Source organism: Pogona vitticeps, chromosome 1 (assembly GCF_051106095.1).
Source record: "Pogona vitticeps strain Pit_001003342236 chromosome 1, PviZW2.1, whole genome shotgun sequence".
NCBI lineage: Eukaryota > Metazoa > Chordata > Lepidosauria > Squamata > Agamidae > Pogona > Pogona vitticeps.
In genome coordinates this window covers 24496855-24520150 of record NC_135783.1, presented here as the reverse complement: position 1 = coordinate 24520150, position 23296 = coordinate 24496855, and the positions used below count along the sequence as shown (strand labels likewise).

At 39.5% G+C, this 23296-nt stretch overlaps 1 protein-coding gene across 2 annotated transcripts in view; it reads right to left on the bottom strand.

Annotated features, from left to right (window-relative positions):
- Positions 1-23296, bottom strand: part of THADA (THADA armadillo repeat containing) — a 191766-nt gene that overhangs the window by 21895 nt on the left and 146575 nt on the right. The window contains exons 31-36 of one of the 2 annotated variants that reach the window (XM_072989544.2): positions 20985-21070; positions 3944-4356; positions 3729-3850; positions 2114-2186; positions 1554-1698; positions 726-857 (exon numbers count right to left, since the gene is read on the bottom strand). In XM_072989544.2, coding sequence (XP_072845645.2) covers positions 726-857; positions 1554-1698; positions 2114-2186; positions 3729-3850; positions 3944-4356; positions 20985-21070 — 971 coding nt within the window. The remainder of the gene's footprint in view (positions 1-725; positions 858-1553; positions 1699-2113; positions 2187-3728; positions 3851-3943; positions 4357-20984; positions 21071-23296) is intronic. The other variant, XR_013540295.1, reaches the window with a different exon arrangement.

Genomic DNA, 23296 nt, shown 5'->3' with positions numbered 1-23296 from the left:
AATGTAGCTCCACAGGGAGCTGTGTCAGCACAAAAACCATTGCCTAATTTGGGGCGATTTGCCCTCTCCAACTACAGCCTTGGCTGTTCAGGAATACAGTGGTGCCTCGCTTGACAACGTTAATTTGTTCCAGCAAAATTGCTGTAGAGTGAAATCGTCGTCAAACGAAATAAAAAACCCCATTGAAACGCATTGAAAACCGTTCAATGCGTTCCAATGGGCTGAATACCTGCTCGTCCAGCGAAGATCCTCCATACAGCGGCCATTTTTTGGTGCCTGTAATGCGAGGAATCCGTCCCTAACACAGCAGGGAGCCATTTTCTTCAGCTGGTGGCCATTTTGAACCCCGTCGATCAGCTGTTTGCTGATCGTTGTAAAGTGAAAAATCGGTTCCCGAAGCAGGGAACCAATCATCGCTAAGCGAAAAAGCCCATATAAACATCGTTTTGCGATCGCAAAAGCGATCGTAAAAACTTCAATGTTAAGCGGATTCGTCATAGAGCGGGGTAATCGTCCAGTGGGGCACCACTGTACTCCCACAAAACCTCTGAATGGGGTTCTTGATGATATGTGGTATCACAGTGGCAAGAAGGGGAAGAAAGAGATCACAAGAACTGCTTTCTGACCACGTTCTGGATATAAAGCACCAGCTTGAATACACTGTTACGTATTTGCCCCCAATGCTTTTCACAAAGATAGATAAGTGGATAAGGAGAATTACATACCTGTTTTCCTAAGCATACTTCCTTGAGACTGGGCGAGTCTTATAACACCAGCAACCGTATCCCTTATTATCTGTTCTTCACTCTGTAACAGCTGAACAACACACTTCCAGAGGAGCATTGTGTCAGAAAGATCTGTGTATTTACAAAAAGGGGTTTCAAAACAAAACAAAACATATATCTGGAAATAACTAATATTCTTATATGAAGCAAACTAAGATACTATCAAAAGACTTTCTGGAAATCTCAAGTTCCGAGAAGGCATTTGGATATACTCTCTTCAGGTTTCAATATAGTGGTTCAAGTAATTCACACTGCACTATACAAGGTAAAGAGAAGCATCTGTTAAACACAGTCTAATATTATAATGGTGCTACTTGTTACATAGGCCTTTTTGAAGGCAAGCACTGAAACTGAATGATAAGCCTATAATGCTGTGGAATGATGTAGAAGAAACGTTTGGTTGTCTTAGCCATAAACATCATCGCCATCTGTTTTCTTTTGGCAGAGAGACCAGAGATTCTCTTAGTCTGGCCCTCAGAGTCATTTTCCTGACCTTATTTGGGTCATGAAAACTTCAAAATTAATTCAATAGGCCTCGTCAAGTGTGGTTTACTACTTTAAACAACAGAATGTTTGCCATGATCTCTTCCTGCTTTCATCAACTTTCATGTAACAAAGGGAGCCATTAAGTCAAAATTAAGTATAAATTCTGCCCTTTTTGGTGTAGGCATCTAGAATGTGTTTTATTCTCATATTTAAATCAATAAGAGTCATGCTTAACTCTGGCTTATATGTGCTGACAGTGCTTAATTTAGAATAATTATTTACCCAAGAGAAGTTTCTGACTGGTCAGGAAAACAGGAGTAACGCTCACAAGAATCTCCGCTATAGCCAATCTGAGATCTGTCTGCTGCTCATCCCCACAACAAGAAGTGACTAGGTCAACCCATTCCTTTATCAGTAATTTCATGTCCTAAAAGACAGTTAAAAGTGATCATCAGAAGCCTGAAGAATCCTGATAGTGAACTCTTAGAATAATGCAGTAAACATCTAAAATGAAGGTTCAGTCAATTTACTGATATGTGTTTTTTCTCACATTTTAACATTTCAAAAAGATATAATATATACAAAATATGACATTCAGGTCTATGGTTTCCACAGAACTCATTCTATACAGAAAAGGAAACCCAGATCCCTGTATTTTTAACCGAAATTTAACACTGATGTAATCTGCATCGTAACCCCAGGTTTTGCATATATAAAGAAAAAAAACTTTACTTGTCCATCAAGAGAAAGTAAGTACTGTAAGGTCACTCTACAAACTAGGTAGTCTTTTTAAAATCAGAGCAATTCTGACACAAACATTAGTGGTAAACTACATTCCTTACCTCTTGCCAGTTCTGTACAAGATGGATGACCAATTTTGAGGCAAGCTTAAGGGATACACTTTGAATTTCAATGCTGAAGAAATAAAATAAAAATAATTACATTGACATACAAAGTTAAATGTCAAATACCTGTACATATTGATGTAACTTTGATCTCTAGATCAACTGGCAATCAGTATAGCAGTAAAATACCTCTTTACCACTTGTTATAAATCTTATGCTTTGTTAACTGAAGCCAGGATGAAATTGAACCTAGCTGCGGTTGCTCTCCACCTGAATATACAACCAAATAAAGAATTGTTTTGCTTTGGCATGAAGAGGTTGTGCCTTAAGGACATAAAACTGTATTAAAGTACATCAAGTCCTGGTTGTGGTCAAGATATGCATAAAAATCGCTCTATAAATTGGCCATAAACATCTATGCAACTATGGATTTTTTTTAGTATAAGAGTGAATGAATGCATTTCCAATGACTCTCCTCTGTTTCCTGGACCTGTTCATAATGCCAATTACTGCCTGTTTATTAGTGTTGCTCTGAAAATGTTGAATAAGTTGAGGAAGTTGTTAACAGCCAATGGCCAAGGTGGAAAAATATGGACAAAATGCTTTGGCATATACAGAGCAGGGGTGAGAAACCTTTGGCATGCAGATGTTTCTGCCAATAATTCACAACAAACCTACCTAGCATGGTCAAGGGAGGGAGGGAGGGAGGGAGGGAGGGAGGAAGGAAGGAAAGAAAGAAAGAAAGAAAGAAAGAAAGAAAGAAAGAAAGAAAGAAAGAAATAAAGAAAGAAAGAAAGAAAGAAAAGGGGGCGGGGAACCAAGTCAAAAGGACAAAATGGTAAACGTTTCAAATGATTACAAGAAAATATTTTTCAAAATACAAGAGCAAATGTGGAAACAGACGTAACAGCATTAAAGAGAAACACACCAGAAAATAACTGCTCTCCCCTATGTATTATTCACCTCTTGGCGGATAGGCAGAATAGTTCTGGGATATGCACAGAATGCATCCTCCTGGCATGGTTTCATAGCATGGAAATGGACACAGTTTCCTATTAAGAGTCAAACTAGCCCCTTCTGGGTATTTCAGAAGAAAGAGGAGCAAAGCACTTTTCTCCTCAGAGACATGCTAGGCTGACTAACTACTGTTTCATAATCCCTTTTATACAAGTAACATTACATATCAGTTGCCAACAACATCTTAAGCCCCTTTCATGTTTGTCAGGATATAAGGAAACTTTCTGACCTGCTGCCTTTCACACTACCAACTCTCTGGGAAGGAAGCGAAACAAATCCCTTCAAGTTAAAGTGTTAAGTGTCCTTACAGGGTTGCTTTGATATGTCATCTGATAAGGGTCAGTTCCTATCTCAGCTCTTTCTTTTAAGTGAGCAGAGAAGACTTTTCTTTGAAGTGTTCAATAACAGGAGGTAAGTTGAAGGTGTGGATTTTCCTTTTACACATTAACCTCTGCCTTTCTGGCCAACTTCCCAGGTACTCGCAGAAGCATCAAAGTATCCAGCAACTAAATTCCATATTTCATTTCCCATAAATTCTCAATTTCTCCATAGCATGTAATTATTATTTAAAATATTAAAACAAACAAGAGCATACCTTTCAGAAGTATCTATAATATCCATAACCCACTGCAAAAAATCTCTCAGATTCATTTTTATAGTATCTTCTATCTTTGGAAGCACACTGTTGAGGTCCATACAATATAAAGCTTCTAACACCTATTACAGTAATAAACAGAAAAGTCAGACTTTTGGTCCCAATTGGATCCATTCAATCTTAAATCAATGTGGGGAGTGGCTACAAATCATCACCTTGCAAAAACATTCTGGTTGCTTTTCCTGTACAGCTATCCTGAGGAGGATCTCTTCCAAACCAGACAGTAGACATAAGAAACTTTTTCCTCCTTCTTCCCCGTGTTTAGAATTCATTTGATTCAACCACTTCAGAGTTGCATCTAAAGCCAATAAACGCACTTCATAGAAGTCAGAACATAGCAATTGTGCAACTGGCAAACAAGAATCCACTCTCTTCTCTTCGCCAATTAAACTGCTGTTTGTAAATCCAGAATCTGTGGTCATTGAATACACAGAGATGAAGAGTTTAGTGAGGCTTTGGAGATATTGAGCAAGTCCAGGCTCTGCAGCAGAATGGTAGACACCCGTTGCCAGTTCAGAATCTGAGATAACTGTCCTTATTTTCTCCAAAAATATGAGCAACTCTGTTCCTGAAATAAAATGGGATAAATGATAAGATGAAGAAGGTAAAAGAAAGATGTTCTTTGGTTACAAAATAGAAACACTGAAAATGTGATTCTGCCTAACTTAATCACATTTCAACCTCATGCAATGCAACAGGAAAACTTTCATGCTTCATACGAATTCAGGGACACAAGAAATCCATCTAATTTAAATACTGGAGATGGATGCAAAAATGAGGGTATGGAGTTGCAAAACTCCATTTTATCAAAACTCTTCAGAACTGCATGTTTTAAGTTTAAATGTTATTCTGAATTTTAAATTAAAATGTACAACAAAACTAGCTAAAATACTCATCAGTCAATTTCAGTTCTCAGACATATATACCTATTATTGTTTTTACAATAACTACTGCCCTTTACCTTTTTTTCTCAAAGAGTACAAGCACTCTTTTTCCTTCTCCCCCTGGGCATCTGATTAGGGAGATGAAAACTAAGCAAACAATAGCTGAAATCCAGTTACTTAGAAGAGTAAATTGCATCAGAGGAGACCCAGTGAATCAGGAGGGATTTGGTGAGTCAATTCCTCCACAGGTTCCATTGATTCAGATAGGCCTACTCTAGTCTTGACTTCCTATGCTAAACAAAATTTCAGCGAATGTCTTCAAAAATTGCAACATTTATGTATGTTTGAATGATCTCAGGTCACAACCAAATGTTCCTGAATTTCCTTTACACTCTTCCATATTCTTGAAAACTTATTTCCAAGAAAAATAATAAAAACCCAAAAACGAGTGACGAAAAATCTTTCCTGATTTCCATTTACTTATTTGTTTTTCTGCCTAACTTAAAACAAACTCTTTTCCTTGGCCAAGGTAATAATTTTTTATTAAAATGATACACACATTAATTTCCAAAGTAAATGTCTGGTTCTGTCCGTAAGCTGAATTAAAGAGGCACTTCTATTTACAGACAAAACTATGTTGCTGGAAGGACTAGCGATTGGATGGTTTTCTAGAATGAGAGAAATGGAACAGCAAAAAAACATGAGGTAAAAATCCAAGGGTTTAGGGGTATTATACACATGGACAACTTGAACTTGACCAGAAGATACAGAAAGATGACACAGATTAAAAATGAGGTGGTTGACCATTTTTAAATGCAGAACCAAAAGAAGAAATCTAGGCTTTTCCTAATTGAAGGCTAGTCACCAATCAGCAACTCTGTTAAAATTATGTTGAGATTTTGCAGATTAAATTATTTGGATTATTTAATATTGAAAGCAAGATGTTGGACTGATTAATCAGAGCTCATCTTCTTATTTATCATCATCCCTACCTACCATTATTGTTATGGTTTTCAATGCATTCCTACGGGAAATGCAGATTCGACCTACGCACTTTTCGACCTAAGAACCACCTTCCAATACGGATTAAGTTCGTAAATCGAGACCCCACTGTAGTAGTGTTGACTTAACAGGCTCCCACTGGTTCCATAAAATCACTTTGGTTGGAACTAACAACTGGATTGATTTATTCCCAACACATTTTGTATGACATACATAAAATGTGGTAGGGGGCATGCAGCTCCCTTCCTGAGAAGCAATCAATTGCATAATTAATATTCCATAAAATGAAGTCCATGAAATAGAAGATGCAGTGTGGTTTAGGATGGCATATACTATCGATCCACAGTAGATTAGTTAGAGAAATTTACCTATTAAATGAGATGATTGCTGACAAACACTGTAAGACTAACATTTTCAAAACCGGTTGATACACATCTCAAAATTCAGGAAGCGCAGATAGCAATTTAAAGAAATGCGAATAGCTATTTTTCAAATGAAGAGAGCACAACCTATGAAAATTATAATACAGTAGTATCGTCTTTTATATATACGGTTCAAAGCCCTTGCACAGATGCTGAAAAACACGGATTACACTGAACGCTATTTTAACAACAAATGTTATACACAGGATGATCTCTGCCTCCTTCTGGAGTCCAGTTCTAGTAATGTCAATGTAGAAATATAGTTTGCTTCTTGTTTAGTCGTTAAGTCGTGTCCGACTCTTCCTGACCCCATGGACCAGAGCACACCAGGCGCTCCTGTCTTCCACTGCCTCCCAGAGGTGGGTCAAATTCATGTTGGTAGCTTCAATGACACTGTCCAACCATCTCGTCCGCTGTTGTCCACTTCTCCTCCTGCCTTCACACTTTCCTAACATCAGGGTCTTTCTTTTCTAGGGAGACTTCTCTTGTCATGAGATGGCCAAAATATTGGAGTCTCAGCTTCAGGATCTGTCCTTCCAGTGAGCACTCAGGGTTGACTTCCTTCAAAATGGATAGGTTTGTTCTCTTTGCAGTCCAAGGGACACTCAAGAGTCTCCTCCAGCACCACAATTCAAAAGCATCAATTTTTTGGTGGTCAGCCTTCTTTATGGTCCAGCTCTCACTTCGATACATTGCTACTGGAAAAACCATATCTTTGACTATGTGGACCTTTGTCAGCAAGGTGATGTCTCTGCTTTTAAGACATAAGACATAAGAAATTTATTTGTCATTGCACTCACAAGTGGGTGCAACGAAATGAGGTGCTCTTCCCCAAGGTAAAACTGGACAACACCACTACAAAAAAAAAGTTAAAATATACACAACACTCACCATGCAAATATAGATACCCCGTTTCTCCCAGCAATTAAAATTCCACCAAAATACTTATGACCCCGCATTTAAACTCAATACTGCACTTGGGTAGAAGCTGTTCTTAAATCTACTTGTCCTTGCTTTCAATACCCTGAATCTCCTTCTCGATGGTAATAATTTAAAGAGCTTATGTCCCGGATGAGAGGAGTCTTTCAGTATGTTAGATATCTTCCTCTTACATCTGTTCTGATACAATTCTTCCAAAGAGAGGAGTGAACAGCCAATGATGTTTTGGGCCGTCTTAATCACCCTTTGAATTGTCTTTTTCTTTGCCACTGTGCAGCTCGTGAACCATACACAGACAGTAGGATAATATGCTCTCAATCGAACTCCGATAAAAGGTGGTTAACAAACTCTCAGTTAATTGTTGTTTTCTAAGAATCCTTAGAAAATACAACCGTTGTTGCGCCTTCCTGATTAACGCAGCGGTGTCTGCACTCCAAGTCAGGTCATTTGTTATGATGGTCCCAAGAAACGAGGTTTGTCATTGCTTTCCTCCCAAGAAGCAGGCGTCTTGTAATTTCGTGGTTGCTGTTACCATCTGCAGTGATCATGGAGCCCACGAAAGTAAAATCTGTCACTGCCTCCATATCTTCCCCTTCTATTTGCCAGGAAGGGATTGGACCAGTGGCCATGATCTTAGATTTTTTTTGTATGTTGAGCTTCAGACCATTTTTGGTACTCTCCTCTTTCACCCTCATTAAGATGTTTTTTATTTCCTCCTCACTTTCTGCTTTCAGAGTGATATCATCTGCATATATGAAGTTGTTGATATTTCTTCCGGCAATCTTAATTCTGGTTTGGGATTCATCCAGTCCTGCCTTTTGCATGATGTATTCTGCATATACGTTAAATAAGCAGGGAGACAATATACAGCCTTGTCCTACTCCCTTCCCAATTTTGAACCAATCAGTTGTTCCATATCCAGTTCTAACTCTTGCTTTCTGTCCCACATATAGATTTCTCAGGAGACAGATAAGGTGGTCAGGCACTCCCATTTCTTTAAGAACTTGCCATAGTTTGTTGTGGTCCATACAGTCAAAGGCTTTTGTGTAGTCAATCTGGCTTTCTCCATAATCCAGCACATGTTAGCAATTTGGTCTCTAGTTCCTCTGCCTCTTCAAAATCCAGCTTGTACTTCTGGGAGTTCTTGGTCCACATACAGTGGTATCTCGACTTAATAACTTAATCTGTATTGGGACTGTGTTCTTAAGTTGAAACGTTCTTAAGTCGAAGCACCATTTCCCACAGGAATGCATTGCAAGGTGTTTCATAGGAATGCATTAAAGGCAATTTCAATGCATTCCTATGGGAAACCACGCTTTGCAAGACGATTGTTTTTGTGATACGAAGGGACTTGTGGAACAAATTGCTTTTATCTTACGAGGCACCACTGTAAGTGCAATAGACTCATTGAAAGCAACAGGACTTAATTTAGTAATGCTCTGCTACAGTCAACCCGCGACTTATAAACTTAATTCATTCCGGAAGGACGTTCGTAAGTCGAAGCACCATTTCCCATAGGAATGCACTGAAAACCATTTAATCCGTATCTGGTGTTTTTCGTTCTTAAGTCGAGGCGCTGTTCTTAAGTTGAAGCATTAGTTCCCATAGGAACTAATGCAAAGCCGATTAATCTGCATCTACCACTAGGGGGTGAATTTTTTAAATATGTTCTTCTTTTGACCTAAGATGAACTTAGGTCAAAAAAAGGGCAGGAAAGTTCCCCCCCCCTTTTTTGGTTCTTAAATCGAGGCTCCATTTTCAAGTCGAAGTTCCATTTTCAAGTCGTATGTAGGGACATTCTCAAGTCGAGGTACCACTGTACTGCTGAAGCCTACCTTGGAGGATTTTGAGCATAACCATGCTAGAGTGTGAAATGGGTGCAACTGTAGTGTAGTTGGAGCATTCTTTGGCACTGCCCTTCTTTGGGATTGGGATGTAGACTGATCTTTTCTAGTCCTCTGGCCACTGTTGAGTTTTCCAAACTTGCTGGCATATTGAATGTATCACCTTAACAGCATCATCTTTTAAGATTTTAAATAGTTCAACTCGAATGCCATCACCTCCACTGGCCTTGTTGTTAGCCAAGCTTTCTAAGGCCCACTTGACTTCATTCTACAGGATGTCTGGCTCAAGGTCAGTAACCACACTATCTGGGTTGTCCAGGACATTCAGATCTTTCTGGAATAATTCTTCTGTGTATACTTGCCACCTCTTCTTGATGTCTTCTGCTTCTGTTAGGTCCCTCCCATTTTTGTCCTTTATCATGTCCATCTTTGCACAAAATGTTACTTTAATATCTCCAATTTTCTTGAATAGATCTCTGGCTTTTCCCTTTCTATTATTTTTCTCTATATGTTTGCACTGTTCATTTAAGAACATCCCCTTGTCTGTCCTTGCTATTCTTTGGAAGTCCGCATTCAATTTTCTGTAACTTTCCTTATCTGCCTTGCATTTCATTTCCCTTCTCTTCTCTGCTATTTCTAAAGCCTCGTTGGACAGCTACTTTGCTTTCTTGTATTTCCTTTTCTTTGGGATGGTTTTTATTGCTGCCTCCTGTACAATGGTATAGGAGTACAATGGCTGACCGCCGAAGAATTGATGCTTTTGAACTGTGGTGCTGGAGGGGACTCTTGAGCGTCCCCTGGACTGCAAGGAGAACAAACCTATCAATTCTAAAGGAAATCAACCCCGAGTGCTCACTGGAAGGACAGATCCTGAAGCTGAGGCTCCAATACTTTGGCCATCTCATGAGAAGACTCCCTGGAAAAGACCCTGATGCTGGGAAAGTGTGAAGGCAAGAGGAGAAGGGGACGACAGAGGATGAGATGGTTAGACAGTGTCATCATAGCAACCAACATGAATTTGACACAACTCCGGGAGGCAGTGGAGGATAGGAGGGCCTGGCGTGCTCTGGTCCATGGGGTCACGAAGAGTCGGACACGACTGAATGACTAAACAACGACGACGTACAATGGTAAGAGCCTCCATCCATATTTATTCAGGCACTCTGTCCACCAAATCGTGTTCCTTAAAATCTGTTTTTCACTTCCAATGTGTATTCAGAAGGGATTTGGTTTAAAGCGTGCTGCTTTATACCTGACTAGCCAGTGGCTTTTCCTACTTTCTTCAGTTTAAGGGTGAGTTTTTCTATAAGAAGCTGATGATCAGAGCCACAATCAGCTCCAGGTCTTGTTTTTGCTGACCGTATACAGCTTCTCCATCTTTGGCTGCAGAGAACATAATCAGTTTTTGGTATTGCCCATCTGGTGATTTCCATGTCTTGTGTTGTTGGAAAAGAGTACTTGTAATGACCAGCTTGTTCTCTTGACAAAACTCTATTAGCCTTTGCCCTGCTTCATTTTGTACTCCAAGGCCAAACTTACTTGTTGTTCCTTTTCTCTCTTGACTCCCTACTTTAGCATTCCAATCCCCTAGAATGAGAAGAACATCTTTCCTTGGTGTCAGTTTTAGAAGTTGATGTAAGTCTTCATAGAATTGGTCAATTTCACCCTCTTCAGCATTGGTGGTTGGTGCATAAACTTGGATTACAGTACTGTGATGTTGAAAGATCTGCCTTGGATTCATACAGAAATCATTCTATCATTTTTGACATTGTATTCCAGTACAGCTTTTCCCACTCTTTTATTGACTATGAGGGCTACTCCATTCTTCTATGGGATTCTTGCCCACAATAGTAGATATGATAATTGTCTGAATTGAATTCGCCCATTCCCGTCCATTTTAGTTCACTGATGCCTAGGATGTCAATGTTTATTCTTACCATCTCCTGTCTGACCACATCCAACTTCCCAAGGTTCATAAAACTTACATTCCAGGTTCCTATGCAGTATTTTTCTTTGCAGCATTGGACTTTCCTTTCATTTCCAGGCACATCCACAGCTGAGCATCCTTTCGGCTTTGGCCCAACCACTTCATTAGCTCTGGAGCTATTTGTATTTGTCCTCCACTCTTCCTCAGTAACATGCTGGAGGCCTTTCGACCTGAGGGGCCCATCTTCCAGCGTCATAACTTTTAGCCTTTTGTTTCTGTCCATGGAGTTTTCTTGGCAAAGATACTGGAGTGGCTTGCCAGTTCCTGCTCCAGGTGGATTGCGTTTAGTCAGAACTCTCCACTATATATATAGATTTTTTTATTTTAATATTCTCAAACCATGGATAAGTGAATCAGTGGATACTGATATAATGATACCTGCCTCTTTTTCTCAATGGTGCTGTTCTTACCACTCACCACTACAGTTTTGTATCAGAGTGAGCAATATATATTAAACCAGCCTTTTCCTTATACATACAATGTGATGTAAATCCCCAATGCTGTTAAGCCAAATATGGAATCTAGCGTGCATATGTATTTGAACTGAAGCTGCAAACCTATATACACTCACCTAGAAGGAACAGAAACTGGGGCTTACTTCTGAGTAGCCTTGTTTAGGGTTCCACTATAAGGCATATTTACTTCACATAAACTACAGGCATGCATTGCCATTTTATTAGTATCTTTTTATTAAAGCAAAATGCAGAACTACTAGATAAGCTGTTGATAAACAAAAAAGGATGAACAGAAATAGGAGGGGTACAATAAAACATATTTTGGATAGTGCAGTTATTTTAAGTGTGACATTTCCATGTACATAAACAGGATATTCCCTTTTCAAGAGAAAATCCATTGCGGTTGGAAAAGAATGCAACCCATCTTTATTATCATGCGCTGAGAACTACTATTCTTATGTTAGATCCAAAGCACTTTCCAGAGACTTTGATATTAAACTAAGATATTTGTGCATAGTTATATTTAATGCTCAGCAAATGAAACCATTTTGGCAAAGAAATGCTTTGATCCAAGAGTATATTCTGTTTTATCTACTATCTAATCTTTTTTAACAAAACCCAGAGACACTTTTAAATTAAAAATTATCTAGTCATTCAGTATATAAAAATGATCTAAACACAGGTGACCAGTGTTTTGCTTGCATAGCAACAGCTATCTGGTTTCAGCGTATTTGGTGTAATTTCAGTAGTGTGCCCTTTAATACCGTGGTGGTTATGGTGTATTCTGGAGAACACAGAAGGAGCTCCCCCCCCCCCACAGAGTGGAAAAGCACAGTGAGTAATTTGGGCATCCCTCGGGCCATGGCGTGCAGCTGGCAAATCCTTCATTTGCAGAAGCACCGCACCGGAAAAGGGCCAAACTCACCCACTTCATGGACACCAACCCTCCAGAAGATGGATGAAGTTGAAGAAAAGTTTCTGCATTCATCTCAAGCTCTGACTGCTTCTGGTAAAAAACAATCTGATTTGTTTTGACACTTCAACTGGTTTTTTATTTCGCCTATATTTCGTGGGCGTCCCTGATCGTGAATTTTGCAACACTTTGATAGAAGGAAGGAAGGAAGGAAGGAAGGAAGGAAGGAAGGAAGGAAGGAAGGAAGGAAGGAAGGAAGGAAGAGGGTGCATTCATGGAAGTACAGTGGGGTCTCTACTTAAGAACGTCCCTACTTAAGAACAATTCCACTTAAGAACAGCTCCATTTGCTAAATTTTGCTTCTACTTGAGAACAAAAATCCAGATAAGAACAGGAAAAAAAAACTTTCCTGCTCTTTTTTTAACCTTAGGTCATCTTAGGTTAAAAAAAAGTTCTCCCCCTAGTGGTAGAGTACGTATTAACCAGCTAATGCTTCAATGTACGAACGCACCTCTACATAAAAAAACAGCCAAAACTGATTAATTGGTTTTCAGTCCATTGCTTCAAAATTAGCTTCGTCAGAAGTGCTTTTAACACTGTTCCCTGAGCAAAGGGGGAAAAAAAAAGGAAAAAATCCCCCTCTAGTGGTAGAAGGCGGAATAGCAGCTTCCCATTAGTTTCTATGGACGGAAAAGAGCAGATATGGATTAAATGGTTTTCAATGCATTCCTATGGGAAATGCAGATTCTACATAAGAACTTTTCCACTTGAGAACCACCTTCCAATACGGATTAAGTTCTTAAGTAGAGACCCCACTGTAGGTCACAAAATGAAGAGTGAATAAATACTCTCATTAATAAGCTCTATACCACATATTTATTTATTTAATAATCCAGAAAAAAACCAATCTGGCGGCTGATGATAACAACTATCGTCCAGTTGCCAATATCCCCTTTACTGGCAAGGTGGTGGAGAGAGTGGTGGCTGATCAGCTTCAGGCTCTCCTGGAGACCAATGCCCTTGATCCATTCCAGTTGGAGTTCAGGCTGTGTCATGGCATGGAGACGGCACTGGTCGCCCTGCAAGATGACCTCTTGAGGGAGTCCACCAGGGGCAAAACATCCTTGCTAGTCCTCCTTGATCTTTCAATAGCCCTTGATACCGTCGAACACGGTATCCTCCTGGGGAGGCTCTCGGGGTTGTGGTTTGGGGGTCAGGCCTTGGCCTGGCTTTGGTCCTACCTCAGGGACCGCCCCCCAAAGAGTTCAGCTTGGGGAGATGCTGTCTGCTCTCTGGACTCTCAATTGTGGAGTCCCACAGGGGTCAATCATCTCCCGAGTGCTATTTAATATCTATATGAGACCATTGGGGGAGATCATCAGGAGTTTTTGAGCTTTGTAGCACCAATAAGCAGCTCTCATATCATATGTGACAGCATACGACACTCATATGACACTCAACTCTATCTCTCTTTCCACCTTTCTTCAGTGGATGCCGTCCCATCCGTTGAGCGCTGCCTGGATGTGGTGCTGGGATGTATGAGGGACAACAGACTGAGGCTGAACCTGGACAAGATAGAAATCCTGCAGGTGGGCCCCCCTAGTATCTGTGGTCTTGGTGCCTCCTTTTCTTTTGGGGGTCACTCTTCACATGAAGGATGAGTTTCATAGCTTGGGTGTGCTTTTAGACCCATCACTATCACTTACTTCTCAGATAGGACCTGTGGTCTGATCCACTTATTTCCACCTACAGCAGATTGCCTAGCTACGTCCCTACATTGATACCGGCTCCCTCACCATGCAGGTCCATGTGCTGGTAGTCTCGAGATTGGACTACTGTAATGCCCTCTACATGGGGCTGCCCTTGGGACTGCTACAGAGACTGCAACACGTCTAGAACGCAGCAGCCAGACCTCTGAGTGGGGTTAGAAAATACCAACATATCTCCCCACCCTGGCCACCTTGCACTGCCTGCCTGTTTGCTTCTGTACCAGTTTCAAAGTGATTGTATTAACCTATAAGGTCCTAAAGGGTTTGGGATCTCAATATCTGGCCGAGTGTCTCCTTCCAGTTAGGTCTGCCCGTCCTATAATATCATCCCAGGCAGGGCAGCTGAGAGTTCTGACCCCGAGAGAGGCCCGGAAAACAACCACTAGAAATCAGGCCTTCTCGGTGGTAGCACCACAATTATGGAACTCTCTTCTGCCCGAAGTCTTCCTGGCACCTTCACTGGGCACATTCAAAAAGCTACTACAATCCTGGCCATTTAGAAAGGCCTTCCCTGAACAAACAACTCTCTGATACAATAGTGTCCAATAATATAACTTCTATCATACTGCCATGCTCCATGTTTTTATATTTTTCTACACTTTTAACTGTATTTATTTTATTGTAATTTTATCTTCACTGCACTATGACTTTTGATTTGGGCCCCTAATGTATTGATGTTGTTAATTATTTTGCTACTTCATGGTTTTGTGTTACTTGCTGTAAACCACCCAGAGTGGCCTTTTTTGCCAGAAAGGCGGTACATAATCAAATAAATAAATGAATAAAATAAATAAATAAATAAATATTTATTTATTTATTTAAAATATTTTATCCCTCCTTCCTCTTAAAAAAAAAGATCCAAGGTGGTTTATATCATTGAAATACAACATTTAAAGCCAAAAACAGTAAGCAAGGGAGGGAAAGCCAAGAATGTACTCCTATGTTAGAGGGAAGAGAGGTACCACCTATCTTCCCTCTGATGGATAACAGCATCTCTGATGACCTGAGATTTTTATTCTGGAAAATGGCCCTCAGTGCTGCTGCTTCAAACTTGTCTCCCTTTGGCCTGCAATTCTTCCTAAAATTTGAAAAAACGTGCAAGGAGATCCAGTCGCCGACTTCCTATATGTCCAGTTTTGAATCCTATTTTAGTTCTCTCCTAAAGTCATTGCTGGATTACTCTGCACTCACTCACTCACTCACTCACTCACTCACTCACTCACTCACTCACTCACTCACTCACTCACTCACTCACTCACTCACTCCTTCCTTAAAAAAGACCTAGTTGCTTACATAGTTTAAAACAAAAAACAGTATTTGAAAGCTAAAACAATAAAGTTATACAAATATTTTAAAAGAATAAAATAAAAATTATATTGAAATGTTAAATATTACTAAAAAAAATAAAAGAACAAAAAAACATCGCATTTTGAAACCCCTCTTAGCCAGTCTCTAAGGGAAAGTCTACCTGCTTGCAGGAGGAGGGAGTTCCAGACTCTGACCCTGGGAAGGTGGTGGGACTGAAAGAAAGGCCTCTCCTGTTGATCTTAACACCAGGGCTGGCTCATAAAAGGAATCTGATCCTTGAGATAGCCTGGACCCAAGCTGATTAGAGCTTTATAGGTTAAAACCAGCACTTTGAATTGTGCCCAGAAATCGACTGGCAGCCAGTGGAGCTGCTGTAACGGGGGGCTTATGGGATCCCTGTAACCAGTCCCAGTTAACAATCTGGTTACAGCATTTTGGACCCGCTGACGTTTCTGACTTTCCAAGGCAGCCCCATGTAGAGCATATTACCATCATCTAGCCGGGATGTAACTACAGCATGTGGCCAGATCAGACCTCTCCAGGAACGGGTGCAGCTGGAACACTAGTTTTAATTGTGCAAGTGCACTCCTGTCACCACTGTAATGGAGCATTCCTGATCAGGGCAAATCAAGGAACTCACTTAAGCTGTGCACTCATGTTTTCAGAGGAAGTGTAACCCCATCCAGCACAGTCTGGATCCCTATTCCTGAAATCTGCCTTTTGACTGAGCAGAACCACCTTTTGTCTGGATTAAGTTTCAGTTTGGTTGCTCTGGGTTTTTCGGGCTCTTTGGCTGTGTTCTGAAGGTTGTTCTTCCTAATGTTTCGCCAGTCTCTGTGGCCGGCATCTTCAGAAGACAGCACTCTGTGCTCTGGTGTAGTTGGCTTGGGACATTTCATAAGCAAGATCAGCACCCTAAAACTCAACCCTGGGGACAGACTGATCAGCTTTGACATAGTTCACTAAGGTACCGATAAAGGACACCCTGACACTCATCCAGCAGATATTTCCAGAAGACATCCAACACTGCCTAAGGCACTCCCAAGCCAACTACATCAGAGCACAGAGTGCTGTCCTCTGAAGATGCCGGCTACAGAAACTGGCGAAACGTTAGGAAGAACAACCTTCAGAACACAGCCAAAGAGCCTGAAAAACCCACAACAACCATTAGATCCTGGCCGTGAAAGCCTTCGCGAATACATTAAGTTTCAATTTATTCACCCTCATCCAGCCCACTGCCAACACCAGACACCAAACTAGAACTGAAATAGCTTCCTCAGATTTAGATGGAAATCCACACAGCATATGCACCAGAGGACTATATACAGTGGTGCCCTGCCGGAAAATGATAATGCGTTCCGTTAAAACTGGTGTTAAGCGAAATCGTCATCAAGCGAAAGTAAAAACCCCATTGAAATGCATTGAAAACCGGTCAATGCATTCCAATGGGGTAAATACCTGCTCGTCCAGCGAAGATCCTCCATAGGGGAAGCCATTTTGCATCGTTGTCTTCCAGAAATAGGTCCGGATAAAAGTGGGGAGCCATTTTGTAAACCCGACAATCAGCTGTTTTTAATCATCGTAAAGCAAACAAATGGTTCACAAAGCAGGGAACTGATCGTCGTAAAATGAATTGGAATCACTGTTTTGCGATCGCTATAGCAATCCCAAAAAACTCATCGTCAAGCGATTTTGACGTCCAACGGGGTAATTGTCAAGCAGGGCACCACTGTATATGTAGTTGTGGGTCAGGTTTATGTATACTTGTGAGTTGCTCAGAGTGGGAGTAAGTAGATTGGTTACACTGTAAGGTAACATTCAGAAAAAGATCCTGAGTTCAAAAAGATTTGCAGAACGTTCTACTGGGAGTCTGTGACTCTTTACCCCGCAGCCTTTCAAGCCAGTATACTGTATTTTTAAAAAAATAATAAGCAATATTCAAGAGGCTGCTGAAGGATTTATGTGGTGAAGTTACAAAAAGAAGAAAGGTAGGGCAAGTGCAACACATAATATTTAAATTTATTTTATCTTCCTCTTCCTATCCGTGCCCCCCCCCCTTGCATCACTACTATATCCCAGCCACTGTTCCCCTACAGTTACTTCAAAACAATCCTTAGTTAAGCCTTGGCTGGGTATGGGATGAAGGAAGTGTCTTCAAATATGCAAGAAAGCTAGATGCTAAATCCCATTTCCCCATTTCTCTCATCAGCTAAAGAAGATAGCGGTACTAAAATAAGTTTGTGTTGAAGGGGTGGGAAGTGGCTGATTAAACATACTTAACTGAAACATTAATTTTACTGTTGTTGTTTTACCGTCAGACACGATAGCAAAAGTCCACCATTTTCAAATAATATATACACACTTATGATATCGTCTTCCCACAAATGTAACTGTGTAAGTTGAGCTTTCTGCATAACAATTGAGTTGACCATACCTGTAAAGAAACTCATCTGCATCCAAAATTTATGATCTAAGAGAAGGAAATGGTTTTCATTTCATTTGGATGAATTTTGTTACTAATTAGACCACTACATAAAAGAAAATGTGTATTTGCTGCCAAAGTTTTTATACCCTTAATTTTTTTGGACATACTCCTTAAAGAGATCTAAAGTTAAAAATTCATCAGCATAGGGTGTGGTATTTATTCCTGTCACATATTTATGATTAAAGCCACAGAGTAATATCCGACCTTCTATTTTTTAAATAAACTTGCCATTTAACTATTCCCAGTTTTTATGGCAGCTTTTAAAAATGCTCCTTTAAGTAACCTTTAACTTCTTTTAAGAACAAGTACCACAAATTCATTATTGAACTGATTTATAACAGGGACTGTCTTATCATTTAAACAAACAGTTCAAACATTTCACTACCATTTTCTATAATAGGTCAGAGAAACATTTTTGGGATTAAGATAAAACAGAAATAGAACTGACAAATATTTATTGCATTTGGCAGAAAATCAGGATAAGAGCCATGCATTCTAATTAATAATAAAAGCCAAAAATATATTTTCCTTAGATAGTAACACTGGATTGTGCTTGAGAAGATAAAAAGCCTGTGGAGTAGACAACTTAATATATTACTTTTGAGCATTTATAAATAAAGGATTAAAAAAATGCAATGTAATTTGTCTTCTGTTTTTTTTAGCCCAACTTAAACACTATAAATTTTGCTTTTAAGAAAAAAAGATAATTCTCTCTACATTTATACATCTGTGGGAAAAACAGGGTTATGAAAAAATTATTTGGAAAGTTTGACATTTGTTTTCATATGTTTTAATAGAAGCATTTGGCAAGATTTATAAATGAATGTTCCAAAGGAAGAGGCAAATCTGAAAGATAAATCTGGTTAGGCAATGTATATACTTTTATGCTAACACTTCAATCCCTATTGGCAGATTAAAAATTGCTTTACAATATTGCATTGTATATCTTTCCACGCAGCTGCTCATAAAGTGTTTGGACTACTGTATCCCCAATTACCTTAGTTCATTTTATCTTAATTATAATTATTTGTTTGTCTCCTAGAGAGTGATAATAATTTTTTCGACAGCTTAATAAATACGAAATTCCGTTTCAACTACAATGGTCTTTTAGAACAAGATAAGTAGTAGAGGTAGAGAACAGGTTCCTAACCTGAAGGTCATGACCCCCAAGAAGGTGGCAAAGTGCTTCCTGGGGTCTCTGTGTGACACCGTGGTTATTTTTAGTTACAATTATTTTTATGGGAAATTTCACCACAGAGGTTTTCAATACTTATTTATTGCCCAGATGCAAGTACAGTGGACCCTCGACTTACAGACGGCTCGACTTACAGACGGCTCGACTTACAGACGGCTCGACTTACAGACTTCTCTGGCTGCAAAATTTAGATTCAACTTGCAGCCAGAGAATCGACTTACAGACCAGAAAAAAACCAAAATGGAATAAAAATAGAATAAAAACCACTGGTTATGGGATTAATCGGTTTTCAGTGCATTGTAGGTCAATGGAGATTCGACTTACAGACTTTTCGACTTGCAGCCACCATTCCAATACGGATTAATTCCTTAAGTAGAGGGTCCACTGTACAACCATCACATTATATATGAGGTTGGAATCATATTCTGAAAAATCTATTTTAATGTGTTTACTTTACTCCATTAAAATGTCTTTTTATGCAAATGTGGTGGGGAATAGCAATTTACTTAGCTATTATGAAAAAGGGCTGCAACTTTAAAAAAAAGGTCAGGAAACAGAGAGCTGGAGTATCCATCTTGAGAAACACCCTTTGGTGAAAAAGTGGGGGGGAGGGGAATAACAAACATGTATTTATACATAACATAGTAGTCTTGAGACAATAGCTAAAAAGAACCAGCAATGAGAGGACCAGAGATCAGTAAAGTATCTCTTAAATAATTGAAAAAGATCTTGCTTCAGTTGAGGGTAGGATATTTTTATATCCTCATGTGACTAGTTTTAAACCACGTGTCTCCTGAAATCAGTACTTCCTACATGCATTACTTGAAAGTAAGGGAAAGGTGTAACAGATAGGTGATGGGAAGTGGTGATCGTGTACGGAATCATTGTTAGTTATGAATAACCATGTATTTTGCTAAGTTAAGTGTTCAAACTTTTGATGTTCTGTATTCAGAGACTATGAAATGCTTTCCCTTCTAATTTTTCTATAGAAAAGTTTTTCAGAAATTTAGTAGTCTGGAGCTTTAAAAGAAAAAGCAGCTTCACAGCAAACCATAATCATGGTGCTTTGCTTTTGCATGCCCCCCAACCTCATCCCTGGTCCTGAAAATCATGTCCCAACTGCCTGTGTCACAAGAACACCACCTACAGACACACCCTGTCTTTACAAGAATGCATCACAAATAACCACACGGGAAAAAGTCCATTCAGAGCGTTCTGCCTTGAAAAGCTAGAACCACCCAATGGCAAGGGGAGAGTCACTTTAATAGCAAAGAGGGCTGGACCAATACAGATCAGTCTTTTTGTCATGCGGTCAGTAAAATATATTTCAAATTTACCTGTTTTATAAAGTGGAGTAAATCCTTCAGATAGCCTGGATCTAAACCTATTAGGACTTTATAGGTGGCAACCAGCAGTTTGAATTGGGCCTGAAAACAGCCTGAGAGCCAATACAGTTGTAGTAGGTGGAGCATTATATATTCCCTATAACTGACCCCAGTCAGCAGCCAGGCAGCTACATTTTAAATGAGCTGAAGTCTTTTTCAAAGGCAGCTGTAACTAGAATGCATTACAGTAATCCAAGCAGGATATGACTAAGGCATACATCATTGTAGTTAAATCAGACATCTCAAGGAACAGGTGCAGCTTGCACGCCAGTTTTAACAGGGCAAATGCACTCCTGCTGAAACTTGGGCACCCAGGCTCAGGAATGAATCCAGTACAATAAACTAAGATGAAGACCTGAGCTTTCAGGAGGGGTGTAATGACATTTAGCACCGGTTGCATCCTTATCCCCTCATCTTCCAACTCATGGAGTTTTCCAAAACATTGGTTACATAACTTTGCCTTTCTTGGGAGATAAGCAGAACATAACCTGATTCCAGTTTCATCAACCTCTAGATTCCAGCACCACCCCAAAACTCAACCTCGCCAGTCGAAGTGCATGCCTTGAAGAGCTTTACAAGGAGGAAGTGACATCTTAGTTTAAACTTACCTTTTATTTTTAATTTTCCAAGGTAATTATTCAGCAGAACAAGGATATCAAGGTACGTTGCTCTGGTCACTAAACAAGGATTGTGCCTAAAAAGAAAGTGAATGGCACAACTTTAAGTGCATCATATTTTCCAGTGGTCCATTAAATAAATGATGCAACCTTTACCCTATTTTACCAATCAGAACATTTGATCAGTCACTAACTGGGTCAGAAATTCAAGCAACTTTTAATCAGTCTGCCCAGTTACGTGTAAGATAAATGCAAGTCCTTGAATTGATTTAAGAAAGTTTATTTTGCGCATGTAGCTGGCAATTTTCCATGCTTTCACCCTGAATTATGGTACGCAGCCGAGACTGCATGGGCAGTAAGTATTCCTTAGTTTTGGCTGCTTTGGTAAGTGGAACGGTAAGTGTGAATCCTCAGTTCAGACACTGTTTTGCCACCTTTGTGAAGACTTCTTAGTGACTCACAGGCCTGAGCTGGAAGACTTAACACTGTGCTACTGCCTAAGCACCTAATGCTCCTTAAAAAAAAACTTGGTAAAGAAAGACGGATACCATTTGTAATGAACAAATATTTTTAAAATCACAGTTGTGCATCTGGTGAAGGAACTACACACTTCCTTGCTTTTACCTCAATCATCCCTTTTTTCATTAATCTTTCTCCTCTGCTGTATCTTTCCACTCCCAAGTTGTAAAAATGCATTTCTCCTCTCCTAATCACCTTATTTGTCTCCCAATATATACTGTATATTGCAAAGACCACACTGAAGCCTTCTGAATGTTCTCCTGTGTAGCCTAATGTATAAGAGCAGTGCTCCCTGACCTGGACATCCTCCAGATATTCTGGGCAAGCAGCAACTCTTATTAGGTGCAGCGAACTTGGACAATAGCAAGGATTATGTGAATTTAAATCCACAACATCTGGAACGAACTAGGCTAGGGAAGGCTATGCAGAATAGTGGAATGAGGAGGATTTCAATTCAAAATGGTATAAAATGCTTTTTCCTGCTTAATTAAAACATGATTAATAAGTTTAAATTAAAATCTGGGAGTCTGAAAAGCACAGTAAAATCCCCACCGCATGCAAGAACTGTTGCGCCAGCTGAATGATCCCACCCTGGGCCCTTCCACTCTTCACCATTATTAATCATGTGAGGCTGGCTCAGTAAAAAGATGTATTAAGTTCACATGAAATGCTAGAATTAAACACACTGGCCAAAATCCTGTTGCTTAGCATAGTAAATTGTACTAGAATGGGCCCACTGAATCAGTGGGAATTTGATGAGTCAACTCTGCAAATTTCTATTGACTACAGCAAGCAACAGGATTTGAGCTACTGGCTTGCATTCAGATGATCAAATCTTGATTTAACCATTTAAAAATATCTCCTGACCCTGATGGAACCTATCTCTTTGTGTCAATACAATATTCGCTTCATATTTTGGCATGTTTTGAAACACCTTGTGTCTCCCTTCCTGTGTGCACTAGAACATAATGAGGATCTAGGGTTAGTCTGCTGGCTAGTTTCAACACTTATACAACAAGAATAACCAATCAGCTATGCATGGATTTGTGTACCTGAATCAAATTTCTACATATTAAGCCAAGACGTTATTGTCCTATCCAGTGAATTTGTGCATTCTGTATCCTACATCAGAGCTATGTAAACTTGCCTGAAAAGCAATAATCTTAGTAGTCATATAATTTAAGAACAATATTTTCCTATTAACAAATTATTAAATTTATTTTGATAGTTTTTACTATCTTCAAAAATTGTGCATATTGTGAATCAAGAAACATTCCTGTGCAAAAATTTATATGGACACAGTGATTTCCTACTCTCAAATCTTCCTACTGTACATAGACAATTTATTTAAAAGAAAATTCTTCTGGTAAATTGAGTACATCATCCTTTACTACGTAACACAGCAAAATCCTGTTGCCATAACTTTGCACTGGTGTAATCCAGATCAGAAACATTTAATTAAAATCTTTCTATTCCCCCTTCAGGTTCTGGTGTTTCCAAGAGCTTTCCCTAGGGAGATTCAGAACATGAAAGACGGGGGAAAAGAAATTTTAATTAGTTTTAAATGCTTTCAGTGTCCAAATGAGTTAAGCGCAAGGTAATGCTACACAATTTTGCCCATATTGCAACCATGCGTATGGTTTTAAACCTTCAAGAAGCTCACTTATTTTCCAGTTCCACTTTCTAAAAACTTTAAATCCAAGTTCTAGTTGTGGAATTTTAAAAACAAAGCAACTGTAAGCAATTATTTTTGCCTTTTCCAATATACTGGCAATATTCATGTA